The 23,277-nt window shown below is 44.6% G+C and overlaps 1 protein-coding gene across 1 annotated transcript in view; it reads left to right on the top strand.

Annotated features, from left to right (window-relative positions):
• The window catches only part of Fbxo32 (F-box protein 32), a 37,122-nt gene extending 14,897 nt beyond the window's left edge, over window positions 1-22,225 (top strand). Inside the window, exons 5-9 of the mRNA XM_031358839.1 lie at window positions 8,517-8,610; window positions 9,404-9,588; window positions 17,524-17,706; window positions 18,988-19,131; window positions 20,720-22,225. Coding sequence (XP_031214699.1) covers window positions 8,517-8,610; window positions 9,404-9,588; window positions 17,524-17,706; window positions 18,988-19,131; window positions 20,720-20,809 — 696 coding nt within the window. The 3' untranslated portion in view covers window positions 20,810-22,225. The remainder of the gene's footprint in view (window positions 1-8,516; window positions 8,611-9,403; window positions 9,589-17,523; window positions 17,707-18,987; window positions 19,132-20,719) is intronic.
• The last annotated feature ends 1,052 nt before the right edge of the window (window positions 22,226-23,277 follow it).

Below are 23,277 nucleotides of genomic sequence, written 5' to 3'. Positions count from 1 at the left end.
ACTGTCTGCATCCACATGGACACACATTCACAGGAAAAGACCATGATGCCAAAATAAGTTTGGCCATCATTCTTCTATGGGATGAAAACGAGACCAGCCACCTGGCAACCATAGCTGCAATTATCAACCCAGGAAGTTCGTGCAGAACTTGAATACCCACTTCCTGACTCGGGTAAACTGGTCCCTATGTGCTAGTAGTACAGGAAGGACAAAGAAAGCCTATCCACCTATTCTCTGTCCCTGTGCAGCACAGAGCATTGTGAGCTCAAGGCACATTCTTACTGTTTACCACACTACCACCCTGAGTCTATTTGAATACTCCTCACAAGTTGCTGCATTCCTACAACCCCCCCCCCAAAAATGAATTATCCAAAAACATGTTTCAGTTTAAGTCGATGGGTGGTTTGGCAAACAAAAGACCAAATACGAGCCAATGAGTCAAATTTAAACCCAGTACTGAAATTAAGGGCATACTGATGCCAAGCCCCAGCGGGTTGTGATACGCATAATAGCCTGGCTCTTTAGGCAGGTTCCTCAGCCACAGTAACCTTGAGTTAAATTGGTGCTTTACATACTTGGTGGCTTCCTGAGGTGGAGAGAGCGTCAGAGATCAGGGTCTTAAAACTATGAGTGTCTGACATAGCGGGAAGGAGGCCAGCCATTGCTGGAGCAACAAGCCAACAGAGTAACAACGTGACCCTCTCTGGAAATGACTCTCAGAAATGATTTCAATTGCCGTGTTTCCATATTTTTCTAACTGACTTTTCTTAGCCCACTTTCAGAACTACTGGGTCAAAAAAAAAACATTTTTTTTTGGTGGGGACCCAGAATCTAAATGCATAGTAGCATAGGTCTTAGAAATATATTTTATATTAAAGTCCACCTTGGATTCTAGGCTGAGTCAGTACTTACTATAGGGTGAATGGATGAACTGAATTTTATGTATAAGTTTAGGGCCCATCCAAGAAGGATGCTTATGAAATGACTAGTGGCCTAGAACTCAAAGCCTCCTGATTCTGTAAAAGGTCTCCAATGCCAAGGATGAAAAGATTGACCTCATTCCCCTGCTATGTTCTATACATGGTAAAAATGCTTCAATTTGTACTGAGCCCATGTACCAGTGTGCCTCAGCCCCTTGAGAATTGCATGGGACCTTGCCTCTGCTGCCAGGTGGTTTTTTTTTTTTTTTTTTTTTTTTTACGACTACGTAATCAATTGGTTGGGTTTGGTGGTGTCTAGGAGCGTTGTATATAACTTCTTAAAAGAAGCAGAACCCGAGATGCTTCGTTCAAGGTTGACCAGGATTTGGCCAGATGGAGAGGCAGGCAGAAGGCTTTGCAGGAACAAAAGTTGTGTACAGAAACCTGGGAAGGGACAGAAGCGAAGGAGAATGGTGTAGGCCTGAGGCTGAGGACAATGTCACATTCAGCCTCACGGGAGTATAGGGAAAGGTGGGCATTCTGGAGTAAATGAGGCCACCCTGGAAGAATTGGGGAGGCTCTGTGTAAACCGTGGCAACAGGAAGACGTGGCTGCTCAGAGCTGTACAGCAGGAATCAGGGACCCTTTGTAAGTTCCAAAGTAACTGAGATAGTTGAAAGACAGGTCTCTCTTGGCTGAGGATACAGCTAATTCATATAAACTTGGCCCTCCTCACCATTTTAACTCTCTTAGTTCAAGAGCTGTTTCACTCCCAAATAATATTTACCCAATCTTGACATGCCTGGAGATTATTAATGTGGCTGAGATTTTTCTTCTTACAACCTGCCAGTGTTCAAGCTCAAAGTTGGGACAAAATTTTCCAGGTATGTGATCTGTGTTATCCATTGAATAAATAAGGATCTTGGAAGTACACAGGACTCAGTGCAGGCAGAGGTGCTGCCTAATGTAACTGAAGGCTTGTTTTAAATGATGCTGCCTTCCAGTGAACACCCAGCTTGGGCACTGAGCACGTGACACATAACGGGCGGGCTTCCTTTCTCTGCTTTTGATCATGCTGGCAGAATTTCCATGCAAGGGATGGAGTGCCTCTTCCCAGGAGATGGAAGAATGTAGACATGACTCTATCCTTTTCTCTTACTGTTTGCTTGTTTGTCTTTAGACAGGGTCCCTATGTTAACCAGGATGGCCTTGAACTCACAGAGATCTACCTGTCTGCCTCCCAAGTGCTGCTATTAAAGGAGTGTGCCATCACACCCAGCCAAGACACAAATATATTCTTATATAGCCTTTTTTGGGATTTTTGAGACAGGGTTTCTCTATGTAGGCCTGGCAGTCCTGGAACTGGCTCTGTAGACCAGGTTGGCCTCAAAACCCAAAGAGATCCACCTGCATCTGCCTCCTAAGCGCTGAGATTAAAGGTGTGCGCCACCACACTCAGCCAAAACACAAATACCTATAGTCCTAACAATATCTCTCGAGAGATAGGATATACATGGTCAACCTCCATTTGGATTTGACCTTTTAAAGTGACAGGAAGCACAAGCTGCTATTTCTACCAATACTTCTGAAGGCTTGATTGCCAGCATCCCTGTAGGGGTGGGGTTTGCTTGCCCTTCAGCGAGTGTGTTTTTTTTTCATGGTAGGTAACTTCCCCCTCGGTCCTCCGTGCAGCCCCTGGAGGGCCACTTGGACACCAGATGACCTCTAACCTGAAAGTCCATGCGATCTAGAATCATGTCATTTGACTATCATGAAGAACCTTATCCCAAACAGCAAGGCTTTAGGGTCAACTCTTTCTAGATCCCTTCCAGAAATAATACTCTCTGACTCTCCAAGACAAAATGTATAAAAAAGCCAAGTACGTGAGGCGTGCATGACTGGCATGACGTAGGCAGGGGTGAAATAGTAAACCTGGTTCCCTCTAGGGTTTTGAGGGAGAGCTTCTGATTGGACAAGCAGCAAGCGTGTGAAGGTCAGGGAAGCTGTGCATTAAGCAACAGTGAAGAGTCAGGAAAGTTAGATGGGAGGAGAGTTGCTTCCCAAGTAAGCTGTCAGGGGTGATCTCTCCGAGCTCCATCTGGGCAGCATTTGAACTAAGACCTGGGGGATGAGATGGAGCCAAGCATGTAAAGATATGGAAGAGACAAGACTTCACAAATGGGAATGAACTTAACCTGACCAAGGAATGCAGTTGAGCTGTATATCAGGGACAGAATAAGTTTGGGGGCCACTGTACAAAAAGGCTGGAGAAGGGCAGGAAGTAGGTCCAGGAGGACCTTGTCAGTTGTGAATCACTGGGGATTTTCCCACGTGCAGAAGGAAGGCATCTGAGATTTTGAGTGGGGAAGTGACATATTGTTTAAAATATTAGTGCTGGGCTAGCAAGATGGTTCAGCTGGTAAGGCACTTGCCACCGAGCCTGATAAATTCAATTCTGGAGCCCACATATAGGTAAAAGTGGAGAACCCAACCAACTTTCACACAGTGTTCTTTCATGTCACACATGTCCACATGTGTGTGTGTGTGTATGTTAATAAATGTAAGTGCTCGACAGGATGAACTGCAGAGGAAACCTGTTTTTCAGTAAAGAACAATGGGAGGGCAATTGCTTTAGCCCGATGACTCTCCAAACATCACATCAAACTATGCATGATATGCCTGAGATTTGCTGCATAGTTTTACTCACTGCTGGGGTAACAGCTTGCAACTAGACTTTTCTCCAATCCATCATCTCCAAAACCAGCATGAGCTGAGGCTGAAGGGCAGGATGTGGTTTGGACATGTCTCGGCCACCTCCTCCCTCCAGTAGAAAAGCTTCATTCCTTCATTGCACAGTGAGTCCCTGCCCACAGTGGCAGATCCCCACCCTGCCCACTCAAAGTGACACCACGGCACCCAGGGGCAGCCTAGAGCTTGACTCCCTGTTCCCCTACACCCCTGCCTCTCCTTCAACACAGCCACAAATTACTGGCACCTGAGCTAAAATTTGCCCAGCAGCAAACAGTTACTTCCAAACAAGACATTTTCCTCTACTCTCCTTTCCTTGTGGCTAAGGGCAAAGGATGTAGTTGGCTCAGTCGTCTTAGTAAACAAATTACTGGATACAAATCTACTCTTTGGGGCAAACAGCTCTCTTAGCAACAGAAATGATAGATTCATCCCATCATCGTTAATATCACATGACACTATCTGCTGGTTCTTGGCAGTAGAGTTGTATTGGTGTCAGAGGTAGATTCCTTAGGTAACACAAAACCATTGCCTCTTCCTAAATATGTTCATAATATTTTCTGGGCATTAGTGCACCTCAGCATGGAAGCTGGTCACAAGTCATAGCATAGTGTTGATACAAAATTTCCAGATTCTTTCTGCAGATAATAATAAGTCATGATGTTGCTGCAATTGTTAGAATAAAAGTTGGCCCTATGTGCCAAATTATTGATTATCTAAGTACATGTTCTTAGTTAGACATATCTGGACTCGAGTATTGACTCACCAATTTACTGCTGCTGCTGAACTGCTCTGAGCCTTCCTGTCTTCATTTGTCAAATGGGGGACTTAACCTCTTTGTTGTTGAAAACTGAGACCAGATAGGAACTGTGTGGCACCATCTCTGCACACAGTAAATATCCATTGTTTTTAGCAAAACATGACTTCATGGTTGAAGCATCTCTGCAAGTCATGACATGTATCAACAGCGAACTGTTAAATGCTTCACAAATGTAATACCGATGTTAGGGGAATGTTAAAGTCTGAATGCCTCTAGTTGAGACACATACAATTGAAATACAGTCTTTAAACAAGCTATATTTTACCTTAGTAGTTCCCTATGTTCTGCCTGGCAATAATTTTACCTGTCTTTTCTGTATTATGATAAAGAGCTGTGATAATGCTAAGTATATTCTTGGTACCTAGCACTTTCTGATGCTGAGTGATCTATTTGATCTTCACTGCAAATCTTAAGGAAGTGGTATCATTATACAAAATGTATAGAAAGGAAAAACTGAAGCCAGTAGTTTGACTCTGGGATCTTCACTTATACTCTCTATGATATGTATTACAAGGGACCCCAGGACCACATCTGACCTCCACTTATTTTTGTAAATAAAGCTTTACTGATACATACAAGTATATACACATTAATTTTCATATTTACTAGGGTTGCTTTTGTGCTATAACTGCGGAGGGTTTTCAGTATAAAGACTGTTTGACCCATGAACCTTAAAACTGTTACTATTTGGGGGCCAGGTATGGTGGTGCATTCCTTTAATCCTAGCACTTGGGGAGACAGAAACAAGTGGATCTCTGTGAGTTCAAGGCTAGCCTAGTGTACAGTGTGAGTTCCAGGACATCTAGGGCTCTTATACAGAGAAACCCTGCCTCAAAAAAAAAACCAAAAACCAAAAAACAAAACAAAAATCAAAAAACCAGTTTGTATTGCCCTTTAGAAAGTTTGCCTACTCCAGCTGTCAACCTTAAACTTCCGTAAAGGCTGGCCCTGGGGAGAAGAAGAACTTTAATAGTGATAATAACACTTTATGGTTGGTACTCACAGCAAGTCTTGTTTTTCTCTGTATCTCACTTGATTCTCATAACAATCCTAGAGGTAGTCTTTTTATTGGCATTTTGACTAGACAGTAAACTCCATGAGTCTGGGAATCATGCGCTCTGCCATTCCCTGTCGTCTGCCTCAATGCTACAGTACACTGGACACTGAGATTCTTGCTAACTGAATGACAGTTATAAAGGTCACCCAGACAGAGAATCCGATTCTCCTGTTCCAGGGCCCCACAGCTGCCTAGCAATGAAAGTGGGGACTTTCCCTGAAGATAGGGTGAAACAGAGATGAGATTACATATCACCCTCCTGTCACTTGCCAGTTTGCTGCTCTGTCTCTCTCCCTCCTCAGGTAATGAAGATAAGCTCAGCATGAAGAGCACTTCGCTTCCCCTACACATCGAGCCCGCAGAGGTTTCTTAGATGCACAGTCAGGGCCTGCTGCAGAGGCTTTTTTTATTTATTTATTTTTTCCTTGCGATTGGTGCCCTTTTAGATGGGATTAAGACTGACACTCTGGGGAGCTGGTGGTCACATGGCACCCATGTTTTGGATGCACTTCTGGCTGGTCGAAGGCTGCCCCCTGCCTCACCTCCTACCCAAGGATGAGTCACAGTACTCAGCCGCCTGCCCTGCAGGAGCAGGCTCCAGACTGCCAGGCTTTTGTTTTCTTTCATCTGGCTTTTATGCTAGTCATGTGAGGCTCTGGGCATTAATAAACCATCAGCTTGGCCTTCTAGAGCCTGCTGTTGCTCAGGGAGAAAATGAAAGGTTTGTGTTCTTTTTCCACTGTCACGTGCTGATTGGTGGCAGAACTGGACCAGGCGGGCACAGAGCCCTGTGGTCACTATGCATAGACAAAGCGTCCCCCACCCCACCCCACATCCCCGGGCCTGTCAGCATCGCTCTTGTCAGCTCCTGACTTCGAAGTTTATGTCTCCAGCACTAAGCACAATATAGCGGTGTCTCCTCTTCCTCCTCCTCCTCCCTACCTTCCCCCCCCCACGCACACCCCCCCCACACACACACCCCCCACACACGTGAAAGATACCACATCTAGCACGAAAGCATACAAGGGTCAGAACTTTTTGTTTCCAATTTAAAGTAAAATTATGTTCAAGGAACTAGGTCTGTCTGTGTTTGACAAGGGTCCAAGGGGCTCAATAAGGACAAATGTTTGAAATAAGAGCCTGGGACACAGAAGTGCTCTGTAGCACGTAGGACTGTGGTTCTCCACATTCCTAATGCTGCAACCCTTTAATACAATTCCTCACATCTAAACCCATATATCTCACCAGGCAGTGGTGGCGCACGCCTTTAATCCCAGCACTTGGGAGGCAGAGGCAGGTGGATTTCTGAGTTCAATGCCAGCCTGGTCTACAGAGTGAGTTCCAGGACAGCCAGGGCTACACAGAGAAACCCTGTCTCGAAAAAACAAAAAACAAACAAAAACAAAACAAAACAGCAACAACAAAAAAAAAACATATATCTCAACCCATAGAATTATTTTCATTGCTACTTCCTAACTGCAATTTTGCTACTGTTATGAATTGTAATGTAAATATTTTTGGAGATAGAGGGTTGCCAAAAGGTCATGACCCATGGGTTGAGAACCGCTGATGTAGGGCACAGGTCCAAAGTGGGTCCCCTGCGATCCTGCTTTGATGTTCAGCTCGTGTGTTCTCATATAGTTGTGGTTTTGTAGGGCAGAGTTTCAGGTTCTTCTTTGTTTCTTCTCTCTTCTGCCTTGATTCCAGCATCCAATACAGTATATATATATATATATATATATATATATATATATATATATATATATATCTCCAATACGGTGTTACAATTTCTTTCTCTTTGTTTGGGAATAATGAGGGTAGTAGAAATTAACATAAGCCCTTGACCAGCAAACCAAACTTACCTGGCATCTAATTCACATTTGGGCCATTTGGTTGGGGGGGTTCTGTGTGTATACTCTTGCATTGAAAGCTCACCATCTCAAAGACTCTGAATATTATTCATAAAGATGAAGAACCCAGATAGCAAAAATACATTTAGTGGCATGCCTATAGTCAAAGAGCTAAGAATGTATCAAATCAAGACTCTACTGTGTGGGCTAGAGAGATGGCTCAGCCAGTCTTCTAGAGGACCCTGGTTCAGTTCCAGCACCCATATGATGGCTCACAACCATCTGTAACTCCAGTTCCGGGGGATCTAATGTCCTCTTTTGGCCTCCACTAGCACAAGGCACACACATGGTATACTTACACACATAAAATAAAGCTTTCAAAAGGATTATATCAAAGCTGACAGATACTAGGGTTCTCCTTTGAGTCTCTGGAGAAAGAAAGGTAGATTTACTATGCTCCTTGTTTTTCTTCCTTAGCATCTTTCTATTTAAAAAAAAAAAGGTACATGCAACAAAGGAGTCTAATTAATATTAGGCAGGTTTATCGAACATGAAAAGCAGGTACCGTCTAAAAAAGACTCATCCCTTCCTTGGGACACACACATGATCACCAAACATGAGCTTTGCTGTGCCCGAGAACAGTAGATGCCAGTGGACGAAGGTTCAAGTCGGGCAAGAACAGATCCTCCTGGGGTTGATTATGCAGAGCTCTGGTGTTCACAGGTCATGAGAGGTTCTGTTCCCTTTGGAATAGTGTCAGCTCTCCTTTCCAAAGTGGGCCAAATAGAATGGATCAGCCCTGGCTGAAGCCCAAACCCCTTTATATATAAAAGAAAAAAAGCAATTAAAAATTCAGCCTGACTCCTGGTTTTGAATTACTCCTATTTGTCTTTCACTCTGAGCATCTGCTTTTTATTGCCTGATGGCCCTGCCTGCCATTTCTCTCTCCCTCTCTCTCTCTCTCTCTCTCTCTCTTTCTCTCTCTCTCTCTCTCTCTCTCTCTCACCTCCCCACCCCCCCATCAGTCTGTATCTGTGTGTCATGTGACTCAAAAGTGAAGATTAGAGTTAAAAAAAATATCTCTGTATTCTAAGCCTGGCAACTTCTATTTTTACCCACAGCTGTTGGAGCTGATAGCAAAGTCACAGCTAACATCCCTGAGTGGCATCGCCCAAAAGAACTTCATGAACATTTTGGAAAAAGTAGTACTGAAAGGTGAGCTCCCCTACCCTCTCTCAGCCGTTTTTTCTAGGTGTGGGAACAGGCAGGTGGATTTTCTCATCGAGTAGCATGTCAGTAATTTTAAAGGAGTGTGAGCCGATGGAAATGAGTAATGTCAGCCGAACTTCAGGAGTACCAGCTTCCAGCTCAGAAAAGAGGTGCCACCCATGCCCTTGGCAATGACCAAGAGCACTGCCCCTTGTCATTTCTTTAGGATCATGTGTTTGCCCTGCTTCAAGTTTGACTGGCTTCTCAATGAGGACAGGAACTCCACCCTTTACCGTGGAGTTTCTATATTCCTAGGAAATGGAGCTGTGTGCATAGCAGCATCCAGGCATAGACTGTTTGAACTGGAGGGGACCTTAAGACCTCTGGATCAACTGAGTCATTTCACACATAGGAGAACTGAGGCATATGAGAAATGATTATCTAGAAATGTGACAGACAAGGTTAGAACCGAACTATCTGAACCCCCAAATTCAGTCTTCTACTAATCTAAAAAGATTCATCTGCTGAACAAAAAACCACTGCTTTCTGATCAGGTGGACACCTGGCACTGGTAGAGCAATGGAAACAGAAAAGAGTTCTTTAGAAACCCAGGAAAGGGAACAAAGAGGGACCCAGATGATGGAAACTCTACCCAGTAGCCAAGGATAGAATTAAGACTGGTGAGAAAGAAAGACAGAGATAGTGCCCAGTAACAGGAGCCCACAATGAAGAAGACAAACCCACTTGTAGCATGCCTGGCTTCAATAACATAACTTTGATTTTCATTTTTCCACTCAAGTTCTTGAAGACCAGCAAAACATAAGGCTCATACGGGAACTTCTCCAGACCCTCTACACATCTTTATGCACACTGGTCCAGAGAGTCGGCAAGTCTGTGCTGGTGGGCAACATTAACATGTGGGTGTATCGGATGGAGACCATTCTACACTGGCAGCAGCAGCTGAACAGTATCCAGATCAGCAGGGTAAGTGCCAGCCCCAGCCACCCACCATGGTTTCCTCCGCTTAGACACTGAGCACACATCCAGTCTACTCCGGTGACACAGGAGCTAGTCACTTCTGATTTGATGCCTCATCCTGGAGAGTGGTATGAGGGCATCCTGATAGAGGGGAGTGGGAAGAAGAATTTGGCAAAAGCAGGTAGAAGAAATGTGAAGGATAACAGCCAACTGGAGCATCGCGCAGATGTGGGCAGGGTGCTGGCCGTCCTGCTGAAGTCTTCAGCGTGGCTTGAGTGAGCTCTCATTTCCTCAAAAAAGAATGAGCCATTTGTGGATAGGGGATGCTGCCATCAATACAACAGTACCCAGAAGGCAGGCTTGGAGAACTGGTACTGCCAGCCTTTTAAAAATTTCAGTTCCACTGGGCAAGGGTGGCGCACGCCTTTAATCCCAGCACTTGGGAGGCAGAAGCAGGCGGATTTCTGAGTTCAGTGCCAACCTGGTTTACAGAGTGAGTTCCAGGACAGCCAGAGCTATACAGAGAAACCCTGTCTCAAAAAAAAAAAAGAAAGAAAGAAAGAAAAGAAAAGAAAAGAAAAACAAATAAAATTTCAGGTCCATTTATTGGTAATGATGGCAAGGGATGCCTTTGAATCAAGCCTGAGCATATATGTAAGGAAATACTGAGCAAGGCTCACTCAGAGCCTGTAGATGATAGGCATATGGCTACATGTATCAGACATTTGTTTTGACTTTCCATATTAAATACCCGTTGTTGGCTCCCATTGTCTTAATGGTGCGCAGGAAGGCTGAGACACACGCAAACCTGTGACTGCTGCTGCTGGTGTAATCTCAGTGTGTCCGATGGACAGGCACACTCAGGAGCCTCACAGGACACTTGGCTTACTTATCTAATCACACGCTGGGCTGGCTAAGTGGTTTCCGGGACCCATACAGTTTGGAACTGTACCATGTATCAGGTGAAGGTGACATGCAGAAAATCCCGTGACCTCTTGTAAATAGTTACCTTGCCACGTGATAGTTCCAAAAAGCATTCCCTCCTTACAACTGACGATTTTTTTCCTGTGCCTTGGTTTCTTAAAGTCTGAAGCACAGGGAATAATAGAAACCTCTATGTAGCTTCTAAAGAGTCACTTGGGCTACAAACCAATGCTTGTACACACCCACATATACACATACAGGCACACACACACACACACACACACACACACACACACATGTGCCTTCGAACACATGCATGCAAAGAGCAGAGCCCAAATGTAGGTCATCTTTCAGAAATTATCTCCACTGTTGTATTGTTTTAAGAAAATTAAGCATGTATTATGAACAGTATAGTTTAATAATTTATCCCAGTCTCTCTCCAAACCATAGACATAGCTTAACAATGTACATTTAAAACCAGAATTCTACTTGTCTCTCACAGAAAACTTGAGTAAACCTGTTACCTGATTTCAAGCATTCTCTGTGGCTTACACTGAATACTTCCTGTCTTATTCCCCCAAAGAAAATTCCCAGACAGTGAGAGAAATGACATCTGCCCTCTAGTGACTTTGGAGCATCCATTTAGATAGTCATGCTTGCTCTGAGCTCTAGTCCCTCTGGCCACCTCAGGTGGGTGTGTCACCTATGCTGACTTCCCATTCCTAGCACTTCTGTGACCTTTCTTCCTTAAAACCCTCCTTAGCTGATCCCCAAACACTCTTGAAAAGCAGCCATTGTAGTTCCTATTACCCTACATAGGATGACATTGAAGTGGGGACCAGAGGATTCCAGTGACCTTCCCAGCCTACCAGCAGTTAGGCTAAGAGCTGAAGTCAGAAGCTCGGACTGTTTATTCCTAAAATGGCAAAGTGTGCTTAGCCATCAGTGGCTTCCAAACTTTTTCCCGTCTAGTTTTCTTCCATGTATTTATCCACTGATCCAGCTTATTTAAAAAAAAAAAAAAAAAGAAAACAAAAAACCCCAACTCTTTAATCCAATGAAATCTTCTACAGAAGAGATTCAACCCTAAAGCACATCTCCTCCAGCATCAGCATCTCCTCTGACATTGGCTTTAGGTGCTCCAGCAGAACCCCACACTTCTCTGCATACTACCTCAGGGCCCCTGGGCTCCCAGCTTTCCTGGCCCATCCCATCTCTTATAGCCCCTATCACTCCATCGTCTTCAGATCCACTCTGACTAGGTAAAATGATCTCGTGCACATACACGTCTGTCTCCACCCACTGCTTTATAACTGTCAAGGGAAAGGCACTGTCATCTCCTGCTCTGTGCCTGGCAGAGGCAGTCAGTCGATTTTAGTCAGAGGTGGATGTTTATTTGAAGAGGCACCTCCCCACCCTTGCCTGATGAAGTTCATGTTCAGGGCTCGAAGGGACAGGATTGGAGAATATTGTCCTAGATTCTAGATGACAAGGATATGTTAGCAACTGCAAGATTTGGACATAGTATTCAGTCTCCCCGTGCTTCTCCTTCCTCATTTGGGAAATAGAGGCCATTTTAGAGCCCTGTGTGAGATTTAACATAGGCATGAGTTTGCATAAACTACTCTACAGACAGCAGCTGGAACAGGGCCTGGAATGTGGTAAGCATTATTATAGATGCATTAGGTGTTATGATCCAGGGCTTGCCTACATGCGCACGCCTGCACACACACACATACACACACACACACACACACACTCGTGCACATACACACACACATGCGCGCGTACACACACACAGACATATACACTATAAATCCATCCCATGTGGCAATTAACTTATCTAGTAATTAATTGTAATTAAGATAAATGACTGAAATTTACTGGACACCTTGCTGAGTATGTCTGTATGTTATCTCATTTCTTCTACCCAGCCACATAGCAGGATATTCATTCCTTTGTTTTGGAAATGAGAAAAATCATCCTCAGTATCCACAGGGGATAGATTTGAAGGCACCCTGAGGATGCCCTGAATGCGAGTGGCTAGTGACTGTGCAACACAGCCTACACACGTTTTCCTCTGCACTGCTGATCATCTCTAGCCCAATTGTAAAACCCTGTAGGATGCTATGTACACAGGGCACGAGGACAAGAAAAAGAGCCTGTACACAGTCAGTACAGATGCATTTTTTTTTTCCTGAGGATTTTCCATCGGTGGCTTAGTGAATTCAAGGACATAGAAACCAAGAACATGGAGGGCAGAGTGTAATTGTGTTGGGGCTTCTACACAGGAGGTCTGGCATCAGGCTCCAGGCTGCTTGGGAAGCTGGTCCTTTCTACCCTCTATCCTCTTCTGAACCCACCAGGGGCTCTGAGCTGTGTTGTTCTCAGAGCCCTAAAGAAGAGTGCTGCACTTAAATCCCCAGCTCTTAAGGGGCTTGGTGGCTCAGGCCTGTAATCTCAGCACACTTGGGAAAGTGCAGCCAGGAGAATGGGAAGTTCAAGGTCATCCTCCACTACCTAACAAATTTGAAGCCAGCCTAGGCTGTGAGATCCTGGGGGTCGGGAGAAAAGGGAGGGAAGAGAGGGAAAGAGGGAGGGAGGGAGAGAGGAGAAAATGAGTACACTCTACTTTAGTCAGGACTATATTTTTGTATTTCTCAGAAAGAGAAGTATGTTAATCCATGAAAACATTCAAGTGTCTTTCATAGTAAATGTTTCCTCTTTTCCCTGCCACCGTTGTCCCAGCATATAACCTTGTTTGCCTTAGAAATCTTCATATCGAATTCTTTCAAGCCAATTTTTATTGGCAGACATAATTTATATAATGAAGGATGAAGGACAAAATTAAGAGCGCTGGATTGTAGGAAAAATAAGATATAATTATAGTGCTGTGGGCAAAGCAGTGTTTTGGAAAATGGGAGCTGGGGTAGACACAAATGGAGTTTAGCCAAGTGCTTCACTAGGGCCACAAAAGTGACGTATGTTTCCTTTTATATGTTTATATTCAAAAGGAAGAAGGCATGCAAGCAGTTAACCATTTATCAGGAGTAAGGAAGGGCTTGGCTTGAGGTCTGGGCAAGGGTTTTGGAAAAGTTCAGGTTTGAAAATTTGAAAGAGCAAACTCTGCCAAGCAAGCGTGCCTTTAATGGGAGTTAATGTAATAATTGGCCTGGGAGTTTTAACCAAAAAAGTAGAGGCTTTGAAGTGCTGGAAACAAAAAGAAAATCCCATGGCAGTTTTATTAGCTCATATGATCAACAGCAGATGATAAATGACAGATAGGTCGAGGGCTTTCTGCAGTCATACCAAGTCCTGAATGTTGCAAACAATTGCAAATTCAGTCCAACAGCCTGGGGTACAAGAGAGCAGTAAAACCTGTCAGGTCACAGACACTTCTGAAGAAACAGGAGGCCTGAGTCCACCGCAGGACCAAGATCACTAGAGCTGGAAGGATCTTCATTAGTATTCTAAGCACAGGCTTTGGGAGCTGGGGAAACTGAGACCCAGGCTCCTCAGGATGCCCATTGGATCTGCTCTTTACCCATGCAACATCCCTCCCATGATGTGTCAGTCTTCTCGCAACCCCCTTATGTGGCCCATCTTCCCACTAGTACCTGTCCTGCCTGCCAAGGGACAGATGATTGCCAAGACTAACCGACATTGGGAATCGAGGCAAGGCTGGTACCAAGAAAACCCTGGCATCTCCCATGTGATTAGGCTGTGCTCTGCTCTGCTTCTTACAGTTTCTCCCCCAGGAATTTGATGAGAAAAATAATCCCTACTCCCAGAGCATTATCTTCTCCTGTGCAGCTCTGTACCTGGCCACACTGAATGTCAGGAGGGCTCTTTGTGCTAGACTAGTCTCCAAGGCCTGCAGGCTACACCTGCCTTCAAGGATATAGGTCTAGTTGACTTTAAAATTTAAAATGAGAAAGGTCTTGAATATAAGCTTGAGGGTATAGTGGAGGTTCCTTCAGGAGCTCATGGTTGATTGCAGGTGAATACTATATGTAGATGAGCTGTTTTTTAAAACATTCCCTGCAGGGGCTGGAGAGCTCTCTTAGGGGCTGTTGCTCTTGCTAAAGACCTGGGTTCAGTTTCCACCGCCCACCCACAAGGTGACTCACAACCATCTGAACTCCAGCTGCAGGGATCTGATACCTTCTTCTGCCCTCCATGGGCTGCACATATATACATGCAGGCAAAACATTCATACATGTAGAATAAATAAAAGGTTTTTTTTTTTTTAATTAAATGTTCCATGATGTGAATAGAGTTGCCTCAGTTACAGCTTAGCTTAGCTCAAAGGGTTCTGGGCCAACCATTCCCACCAGTGTGTACACATAGATATAAACACAAACATATACAGAAACATGCATGCATATAAACTCAAAGAGAAACATGCAGAAATGCACACACATGTATACAAACACATGCATATATTCTTTTTTTTTTTTTTGGTTTTTCGAGACAGGGTTTCTCTGTATAGCCCTGGCTGTCCTGGAACTCACTCTGTAGACCAGGCTAGCCTCAAACTCAGAGATCTGCCTGCCTCTGCCTCCCAAGTGCTGGGATTAAAGGCATGCGCCACCACCGCCTGGCCTACATATATTCTTATAAACAACATACACACACACACACACACACACACACACACACACACACACACACACATACACACACATACACACACACAAGCATGGGGTCTCTGGATTATTCTTTTTTTGTCCTGTTTAACTATTTGGATTTAATCCGTTGCACTAATATTTTTATTGAGTGCTTATGATATAACAAACACCAAAACACAACAGGAAAACAAAGCAAAACAATAGACCTTAGGTTCTGAAAGGAATACTTAACTTGGTGTTTCTTGAGGGAAATGGGGTTGTGCAGAAAAGATAGCTGCAGACATCCCCTGAGGAGCTTTTAGCTGTCTCAAAAAACCAAAAAAAAAAAAAAAAAAAAAAAAAAAAAAAAAAAAGTTCTAGGGAGGAGTAGTGAAGACCTCTGGGAAATACATCAGCAGAGTCCTCAGAAGAAGTGGTTGCTTCTTTTGTTTTGTTTTGTTTTGCTTTCGTAGGTGTTTGGTTTTTGTCTTTTTGAGACATGACTGGCCATAGACTCATAGAGATCCTCCTATCTCTACCTCCTAAGTGCTGCGATTAAAGACCTGTGCCACCATGCCCAATGGAAATGAGTTTGAAGTGAGTCTGAGACAAGAGAAGGCCAGGAGAAGTAAGGGGATTGTGCACAGGTAGTTGAGATGTGGTTTGGGTGCCAGAGAATATTGGAAATGGACCAGTCTGAGGCCACAGAGGATGGTGAGATGGGAGACCAGGGGTCTACCTAGGCCTCCCTTCCATGGCAGTAGCACTTTTGCAAAGTAGTGAGTCTTGCAGTTTAATAGTCAAGTGAATGAATATAAGAATCTACCATGTTTCTATGCACTGGGCAGTGGATGGCCCCACACCATGCACATATGGGTGGTGGATGGCCACACACCATGAACATATAGAGAGTGGATGGCCCCACACTATACACACATATAGACAATGGATGACCCCCACACCATGCACATATAGACAGTGGATGGCCCCACACCATGCACATATGGGTGGTGGATGGCCACACACCATGAACATATAGACAGTGGATGGCCCCACACTATACACACATACAGACAATGGATGACCCCACACCATGCACATATAGACAGTGGATGGCCCCACACCATGCACATATAGACAATGGATGGCCCCACACCATGCACATATGGGTGGTGGATGGCCTCACACCATGCACATATGGGTGGTGGATGGCCACACACCATGAACATATAGACAGAGGATGGCCCCACACTATACACACATATAGATAATGGATGGCCCCACACCATGCACATATAGACAGTGGATGGCCCCACACCATGCACATATGGGTGGTGGATGGCCACATACCATGAACATATAGACAGTGGGTGGCTCCACACTATACACACATATAGACAATGGATGGCCCCACACCATGCACATATAGACAGTGGATGGCCCCACACCATGCACATATAGACAGTGGATGGCCCCACACCATGCATATATGGGTGGTGGATGGCCACACACCATGAACATATAGACAGTGGAGGGCCACACACCATGCATGTATGGACAATGGCTGGCCCCACATCATGCATGTATGGACAGTATTAATTGGACTTAGTGGATTGTCAAAAAAAAAAAAGATGAGGTGCTAGAGAGATTGTTCAGTGGTTAAGAGCATTTGCTGCTCTTGCAGAGGATCTGGGTTCAGTTCCCAGTACCCACATGGCAGCTCAGAACCATTCGTAACTCCAGTTCCAAGGGATTCATCACTGTCTTGTAACCTCTACAGGCACAAAGCATGGATGTGGTGCATTTACATACATGCAGACTCATACACCAAAAATAAAGATAAATCATCTTAAAAAGACTTGAAGTTGGGAGGGACCTGTTAGGAAAGGATACAAGGGGGTTAGGGGAAGGAAATGGGAAGGACAGTTTACATTATTGTTTTCATTATTACATGAAATTCTCAAGAATAAAGGAAAATATAGCTAGGCAGTAGTGGCACACACCTTTAATCCCAGCACTCAGGAGGCAAGAGGCAGGAGGATCTCTGAGTTCAAGGTTAGCTTGGTCTACAGAGCACGTTCCAGATAGCCAAAAAGATCTACACAGAGAAACCCTCTCCCCTACCCATCTCCCTCAAACATATATATGAATCCAGCACAGGTGATGTTTAGAGAACTCTTTAAGAGTAGAAGCTTGCAAACACAGGGAAAGCCTGCTGGCCACCATCATCCAAGCCACTCCAGGCTGTTCTCTGGGAGGCTCTGCCATGGCTCCAGCTTCTATGTGTTGGACAGGAAGCATTACTACTTTAGGAATCTAGTAGTCGATTGGAATACCAGAACATTTTGGGAACAAGTTGCCTGGAAAATGGCTCTTCTCTGCTTATCATCCGCCCTTCTCTTTGCAGCCTGCCTTCAAAGGCCTCACGATCACTGACCTGCCTGTGTGCTTACAACTGAACATCATGCAGAGGCTAAGCGACGGGCGGGACCTGGTCAGCCTGGGCCAGACAGCCCCAGACCTGCATGTGCTCAGTGAGGACCGGCTACTGTGGAAGAGACTCTGCCAGTACCACTTCTCAGAGAGGCAGGTCAGTGAAAGCCAGTGGCCTGCCCCTTTGTGTTCCCCACCCTGCCCCATCTTCTCCAGCATGCAGTGGTCTCCACCCCCCAACAATAACATTATTTTCATGGCTGCTTCACAGCTATAACTTTGCTACTGTTATGAATTGTAATGTAAACATCTGTGTTTTCTGATGGTGTTAAGAGACCCCTGTGAAAGGGGTGTGTGACCTCCCTGCAGGTCAAGACCCACATGTTGAGAAACATTGGTTTGAGGTGTTTCTAAGATATTGTGAGGTTTTTGCTTTTTGGTTTCTTGTTGTCATCATTGTCTTGATAGGAGAAAAATAAGTCCTTAACCCAGATTATATTTTATGGGTCACCCCAAAATTTCACAAATCAGTATTGCCTCTTTTTTTTTTAAAGATTTATTTATTTACTATTATATGTAAGTACACCGTACCTGTCTTCAGACACACCAGAAGAGGGCATCAGACCTCATTACAGATGGTTGTAAGCCACCATGTGGTTGCTGGGATTTGAACTCGGGACCTTCAGAAGAGCAGTCAGTGCTCTTAACCGCTGAGCTATCTCTCTAGCCTGCCTCTTCATTTTTTTTTTAAAGGACATTTTATGCTGCTTTATATTCAAGCACTTTTATAAACATTACTCCCTTTTATCCACCCACCAAGGAAAGGCAGATGTTGTCATGCCCATTTCTAATAGGCAAAGAGACCAAGACCACAAATGACTTGTGTATTCAAATTATTGACTCTCTGAGTGCGACAACTACCCCTACATTTGAACTGGGCCTGTGGAGACCCTATAAACGTGTTCTTCCTTCTCATGCTGCCTCAGGGTTGTTTCTCCAATTCACCCATCATATGTGCATTCATCCAGCAGGTTCTACTCATAAACCCACTGATACTTCAATGTAAAATAAAGCCACAGTGCTAATAACTATGTCTTCGTAGAAATTATCACTCAGGTCTACAGCAAGGAAACCATTGAAGTGGCTTGTGGGAATGACCTATGCTTTGAAGGAGCAGCCAGGAGCACCATAAAAACAGTCACTAGGAAAGAAATCATAGCTGCCTGTTTGTTTGGAGAGCTGGGTCCTCAGTACTGTGAGTAGGGAGAGCTAAAGAAGTGTTGCTTCATAACTTGACAGTTTCCTTCCCTGGGCATGGTAGGGTCCTTGTAAAAATGTAGGGAGAAAGAGTGAGAGCAGATCTTTTCAGAACCAGAAAGCCCCAAACTATCATCTTGGTGAAGTCTCCTAAAATCACTTTTCTCCATTTCATTTTTAGATCCGCAAGCGATTGATCTTGTCTGACAAAGGGCAGCTGGACTGGAAGAAGATGTATTTTAAGCTTGTTCGATGCTACCCAAGAAGAGAGCAGTATGGGGTCACCCTGCAGCTTTGCAAACACTGCCACATTCTCTCCTGGAAGGTACGTACGTATCTGTGCTGGCTAGTGTTCTATCGACTCCACACAAGCTGAAGTCATTTTGGAAGAGGGACCCTCCGTTTAGAAAATGTCCCCACCTAGCCAGGCGGTGGTGGCGCACACCTTTAATCCCAGCACTTGGGAGGCAGAGGCAGGCAGATTTCTGAGTTCGAGGCCAGGTCTACAGAGTGAGTTCCAGGACAGCCAGGGCTATACAGAGAAACCCTGTCTCAAAAAAACATAAAAAAAAAGAAAAAGAAAAAGAAAATGTCCCCACCTAATTGGCCTGTAGCAGTCTCTTGATTGGTGATTGACCCAGCTGACTGTGGGCAGTGCTATTTCTGGGCTGGTGGTCCCAGATGCTATAGCAAAGCAGGCTGGGCAAACTACAGGGAGCAAGCCAGGAAGCAGTAAGCGCTCTTTTGTGGCCTCTGCTTCAGCCTCTGCCTCCAGGTTCCTGCCTTGAGTTCCCGCCCTGATTTCCCTGAGCCAGCAACCTGAGGCTGTTCCTTCCTATCTCAGCCCCCACCTTAGGAAGAGAGTAAAACTCATTCAGCACTTGGACAGGGAAGGACACGCAAAGGCCTTCATTTCTTCCACCCCTTCTATTGATTCGTCTCTGAGACCCGTTCACCATCTGTCTTTGTGGGCATAGGCAAGCACAAATTCTTTAGCTTCACAGGGCTGTGGAATTCTCGGGGCTGGGGTGGATAATCTTTGAATGTGCCCTGTTTGGGTATTACACATATCTGTGCAGGTATACTTATGCATGTATGAGCACCTGAGTGTTGAAGCCCAAGGCCACAGTCTCCTGTTTTTCTCCATAGCTCTCCATGTTTTATTTTTTTTTTCCCTTTGAGTGAACCGGGAGCTTACCAGTTTGACTAGACTGTGTGACTACTTTGACTAGTTGACAGTTTGACTAAACCAGTGAACTCCAGAGATCCACCTATCTCCACCCCAGGGCTAGGACTTCAGATGCATACCTCCATGCCCAGCTTTTGTGTGGCTACTGGGAATCCAAACTCAGATCCTCATGGTCACATACCAGTCACTTGACCCACTGCTTCCCCCAGCCCTTTAATTCAATGACATTCTTTTGTTTTTAAGATATATGGGTACTTTCGTTTTGTTTTGTTTTTCAAGACAGGGTTTTTCTGTGTAGCCCTGGCTGTCCTGGAACTCACTCTGTAGTAGACCAGGCTGGCCTCAAACTCAGAAATCTTCCTGCCTCTGCCTCCCAAGTGCTGGGATTAAAGGCGTGCACCACCCCTGCCCAGCAAGATATATGGGTACTTTTAATCAAGTATATGCATACATGAACATGGTAAGAGATCAGTGCCTACAGCACTGAAAGAGGATGTCAGCTACCTTAGAGTCAAGGTTCCAGCTGATTGTGAGCCACTTGACCCAGGTACAAGACCTGAACTTAGGTTGCCTGTAAGAGCAGTACATGCTCTTCACCACTGAGCTATCTTTCCAGCCCCTGCAGTGGCATTCTTGATAGAGGATTGTTTAAGGCTGTGCAGTGATTTACAGCACCAGGGAACTGCCACTGAGAACTCAGATCTAACCTTGATGCTCTCTCTAGGGCACTGACCATCCCTGCACGGCCAACAACCCAGAGAGCTGCTCCGTCTCACTTTCCCCTCAAGACTTCATCAATTTGTTCAAGTTCTGAATAATCCCAGCACACGACAGTACTTCAGAAGGCTCCTGATTGGATGGCTGGGAGTCGAGACACTTCCTTTGTAAATAGTGTACATTTTAAGCATTGGCTTGAAACTGCGGGGATACGTCATTGAGAAGACATTGGTGGGGAAGAAATGCAATTGCCAGTGGAAATTTACAAATGTGAATTTCACATGAGAACTGGTACAGAAAAGCAGAAATAACTGTAAATAGACTTTTTATTTTCCCTAACGATTTGCAAGCAAGACTATAAAGGCAAGAACTCTATGTCAGCCATGGAAATAGAATCCTTTTGAGTTCCCTAGGAAGAAAAAGGCAAAAAAACTCAAAAGACAAGATGGAACACTGTTTACAATGTGAAAATGCTGTTAAGACAAAATGAGGAAGAAGGAAAATGAACGCTGTGATTGAGAAATCCTTGGGCTTTGGGTTTGGATTCAGGGGTTTGTTTTCAACAGGCAAAGAAGTATATCCACCAGAAATCTGCACGGGCATAAGTCCTTATCCTATGAAGATGCCACACAATGGTCTACCTCTAAAAGCATAGTGTGCTCTCTGGCAACATACATTATCTAGCAGGCCATGTCTGTGTTTCATGTAAGTTCTATACTCTGTCAAGTGATCTAAAACGGGAAGGCTGTTAGAAAAAAAAAAAAGCCCTCTCTTGGTTCCGACTTCCTGTTCCCCCAGTCCCTCTCAGTACCTGCGTCTCTTTTACCTTCCATGTTGTTGCTCATGTAGGGAACCAGGAGGCCAGCTAAAGAACAGGTGAAGTCATGAAGAGAGAATTAGGCACTTGTGAAGAATATTCAGCACTTTCGATTGAACTCTTCCTTCCTCTAGCCTAACTTCTGGGCTTGTCTGGGCTTCCTTGGGTGTCTTCATGGATAAGTGGATATCTGGGACCTTAGTGGAGCCCAAGAACTGAGGCTGGAGAGACACGTTTTTTTCATAATAGCCAGTTAAACATTCTGCCAGCTGCCGCTTCCCCTTGGCAAGGCAGAGAGCTGGGGCAGTCTGTTCTGCAGGCTCAACTTCAAACTTGAGTCATCCTGAACTGGGACTTCTCACAAGCATGATTTAAAAGAAAGCCTGGAGTTCCAGCCAGATAGATGTGCTCATCTTAAACTTGTTTCAGGACTGGGTTAGAGCAAAGAGAATTAAAAGATAAAGGATCCCAGGAGTTCTTGCTAGGCAGAGACATGAACACTGTGGAAGAAAGGAGATCTCAGGGCTTAAGGAGTTAATTCCTGGGGTGGGGGAAATGTTTTTATTTTTTACTTTTTATAGATTGTTGCTTTTCTACAATGTACATATATTTGCAATTGTATCTGCTTTTTAAAAAAAAAAAACAAACCTTCAAATAAAATTGCCACTACGCATGCTCTTGGCAAATAAGCAGAAATAGGAATTGCTCCATGTAAATATTGAGGTGTGGTGTGACCTGAAGCATTGATGTTTGGGATGGTCCTAAGAGGAGAGGAAAAATGGCTGAGCATGAACGGGAACAAGGCCGGGGCAGTCAACACCTCTTCCTTTGGTTGTAGAGCACCCTCGAGTCTGTTCTGTACAGGTGGATGGTTCTGTGGGGTCCCCTGATTTGTAGGATCTTATACCTGTGCTTATACCAGAAGTTCTCCAGGTTTTCTTTCTCAGCACCATCTCCTGGCAGTGAAATTAACTAGAATATAAAGGTTCGTAATGAGAAAAGGGACCTATAGAAGAACAAGATTTCTTTTACATAGAAAAGTTGAAAGTCTAAAGTTGAACCTTGATGTTTATAAACATTGTAACAGATAAGAGTTCCCTGTTTAGTTTTGGTTTTTTGACTCTTCTCCCAAGAATCAATTTTACATTAAGAATGTAGGGCCTAAGCTGGACAGTGGTGGTGCATGCCTTTAATCCCAGCACTTGGGAGGCAGAGGCAGGCGGATTTCTGAGTTCAAGGCCAGCCTGGTCTACAGAGTGAGTTCCAGGACAGCCAGGGCTACACAGAGAAACCCTGTCTTGAAAAAAAAAAAAAGAAAAAGAAAAACAAAAGAGAGTGTAGGGCCTAGATGGAAGGGAGGGAGGGAGGGAGGAAGGAAGGAAGGAAGGAAGGAAGGAAGGAAGGAAGGAAGGCAGGCCTGCCACCACAGTGATTCTGAGTGACAGTGTTGAGGTTAGGGGATTGTGGCCTTTCACATGTCCTCAGCCTGTTGTGCTGTTCAGAGATGGGAAGTTGTTGGGACCTTGGGATTTACAGGTCGACCAACTTTGCCAGCTTTGAACTGCCAGTGCAAAACTAGCTAGCCAGTCTCATGGATAGACAGCAGTACACAAAGTTATATAGCATACATACACCCCAGGCAACAATGTAAAATGACCCTTACCCCAAGCAGCAAGGTCATAGCTTCTTGAAATATTTAGTAGGTACTTGCAGATTCTCATGACCCTTGGCATCACTGGACATGGTAT

This window comes from Mastomys coucha, unplaced genomic scaffold, assembly GCF_008632895.1.
Source record: "Mastomys coucha isolate ucsf_1 unplaced genomic scaffold, UCSF_Mcou_1 pScaffold7, whole genome shotgun sequence".
NCBI lineage: Eukaryota > Metazoa > Chordata > Mammalia > Rodentia > Muridae > Mastomys > Mastomys coucha.
Note: the sequence above shows the minus strand (reverse complement) of the source record. Positions and strands in the feature narration are given on the sequence as shown.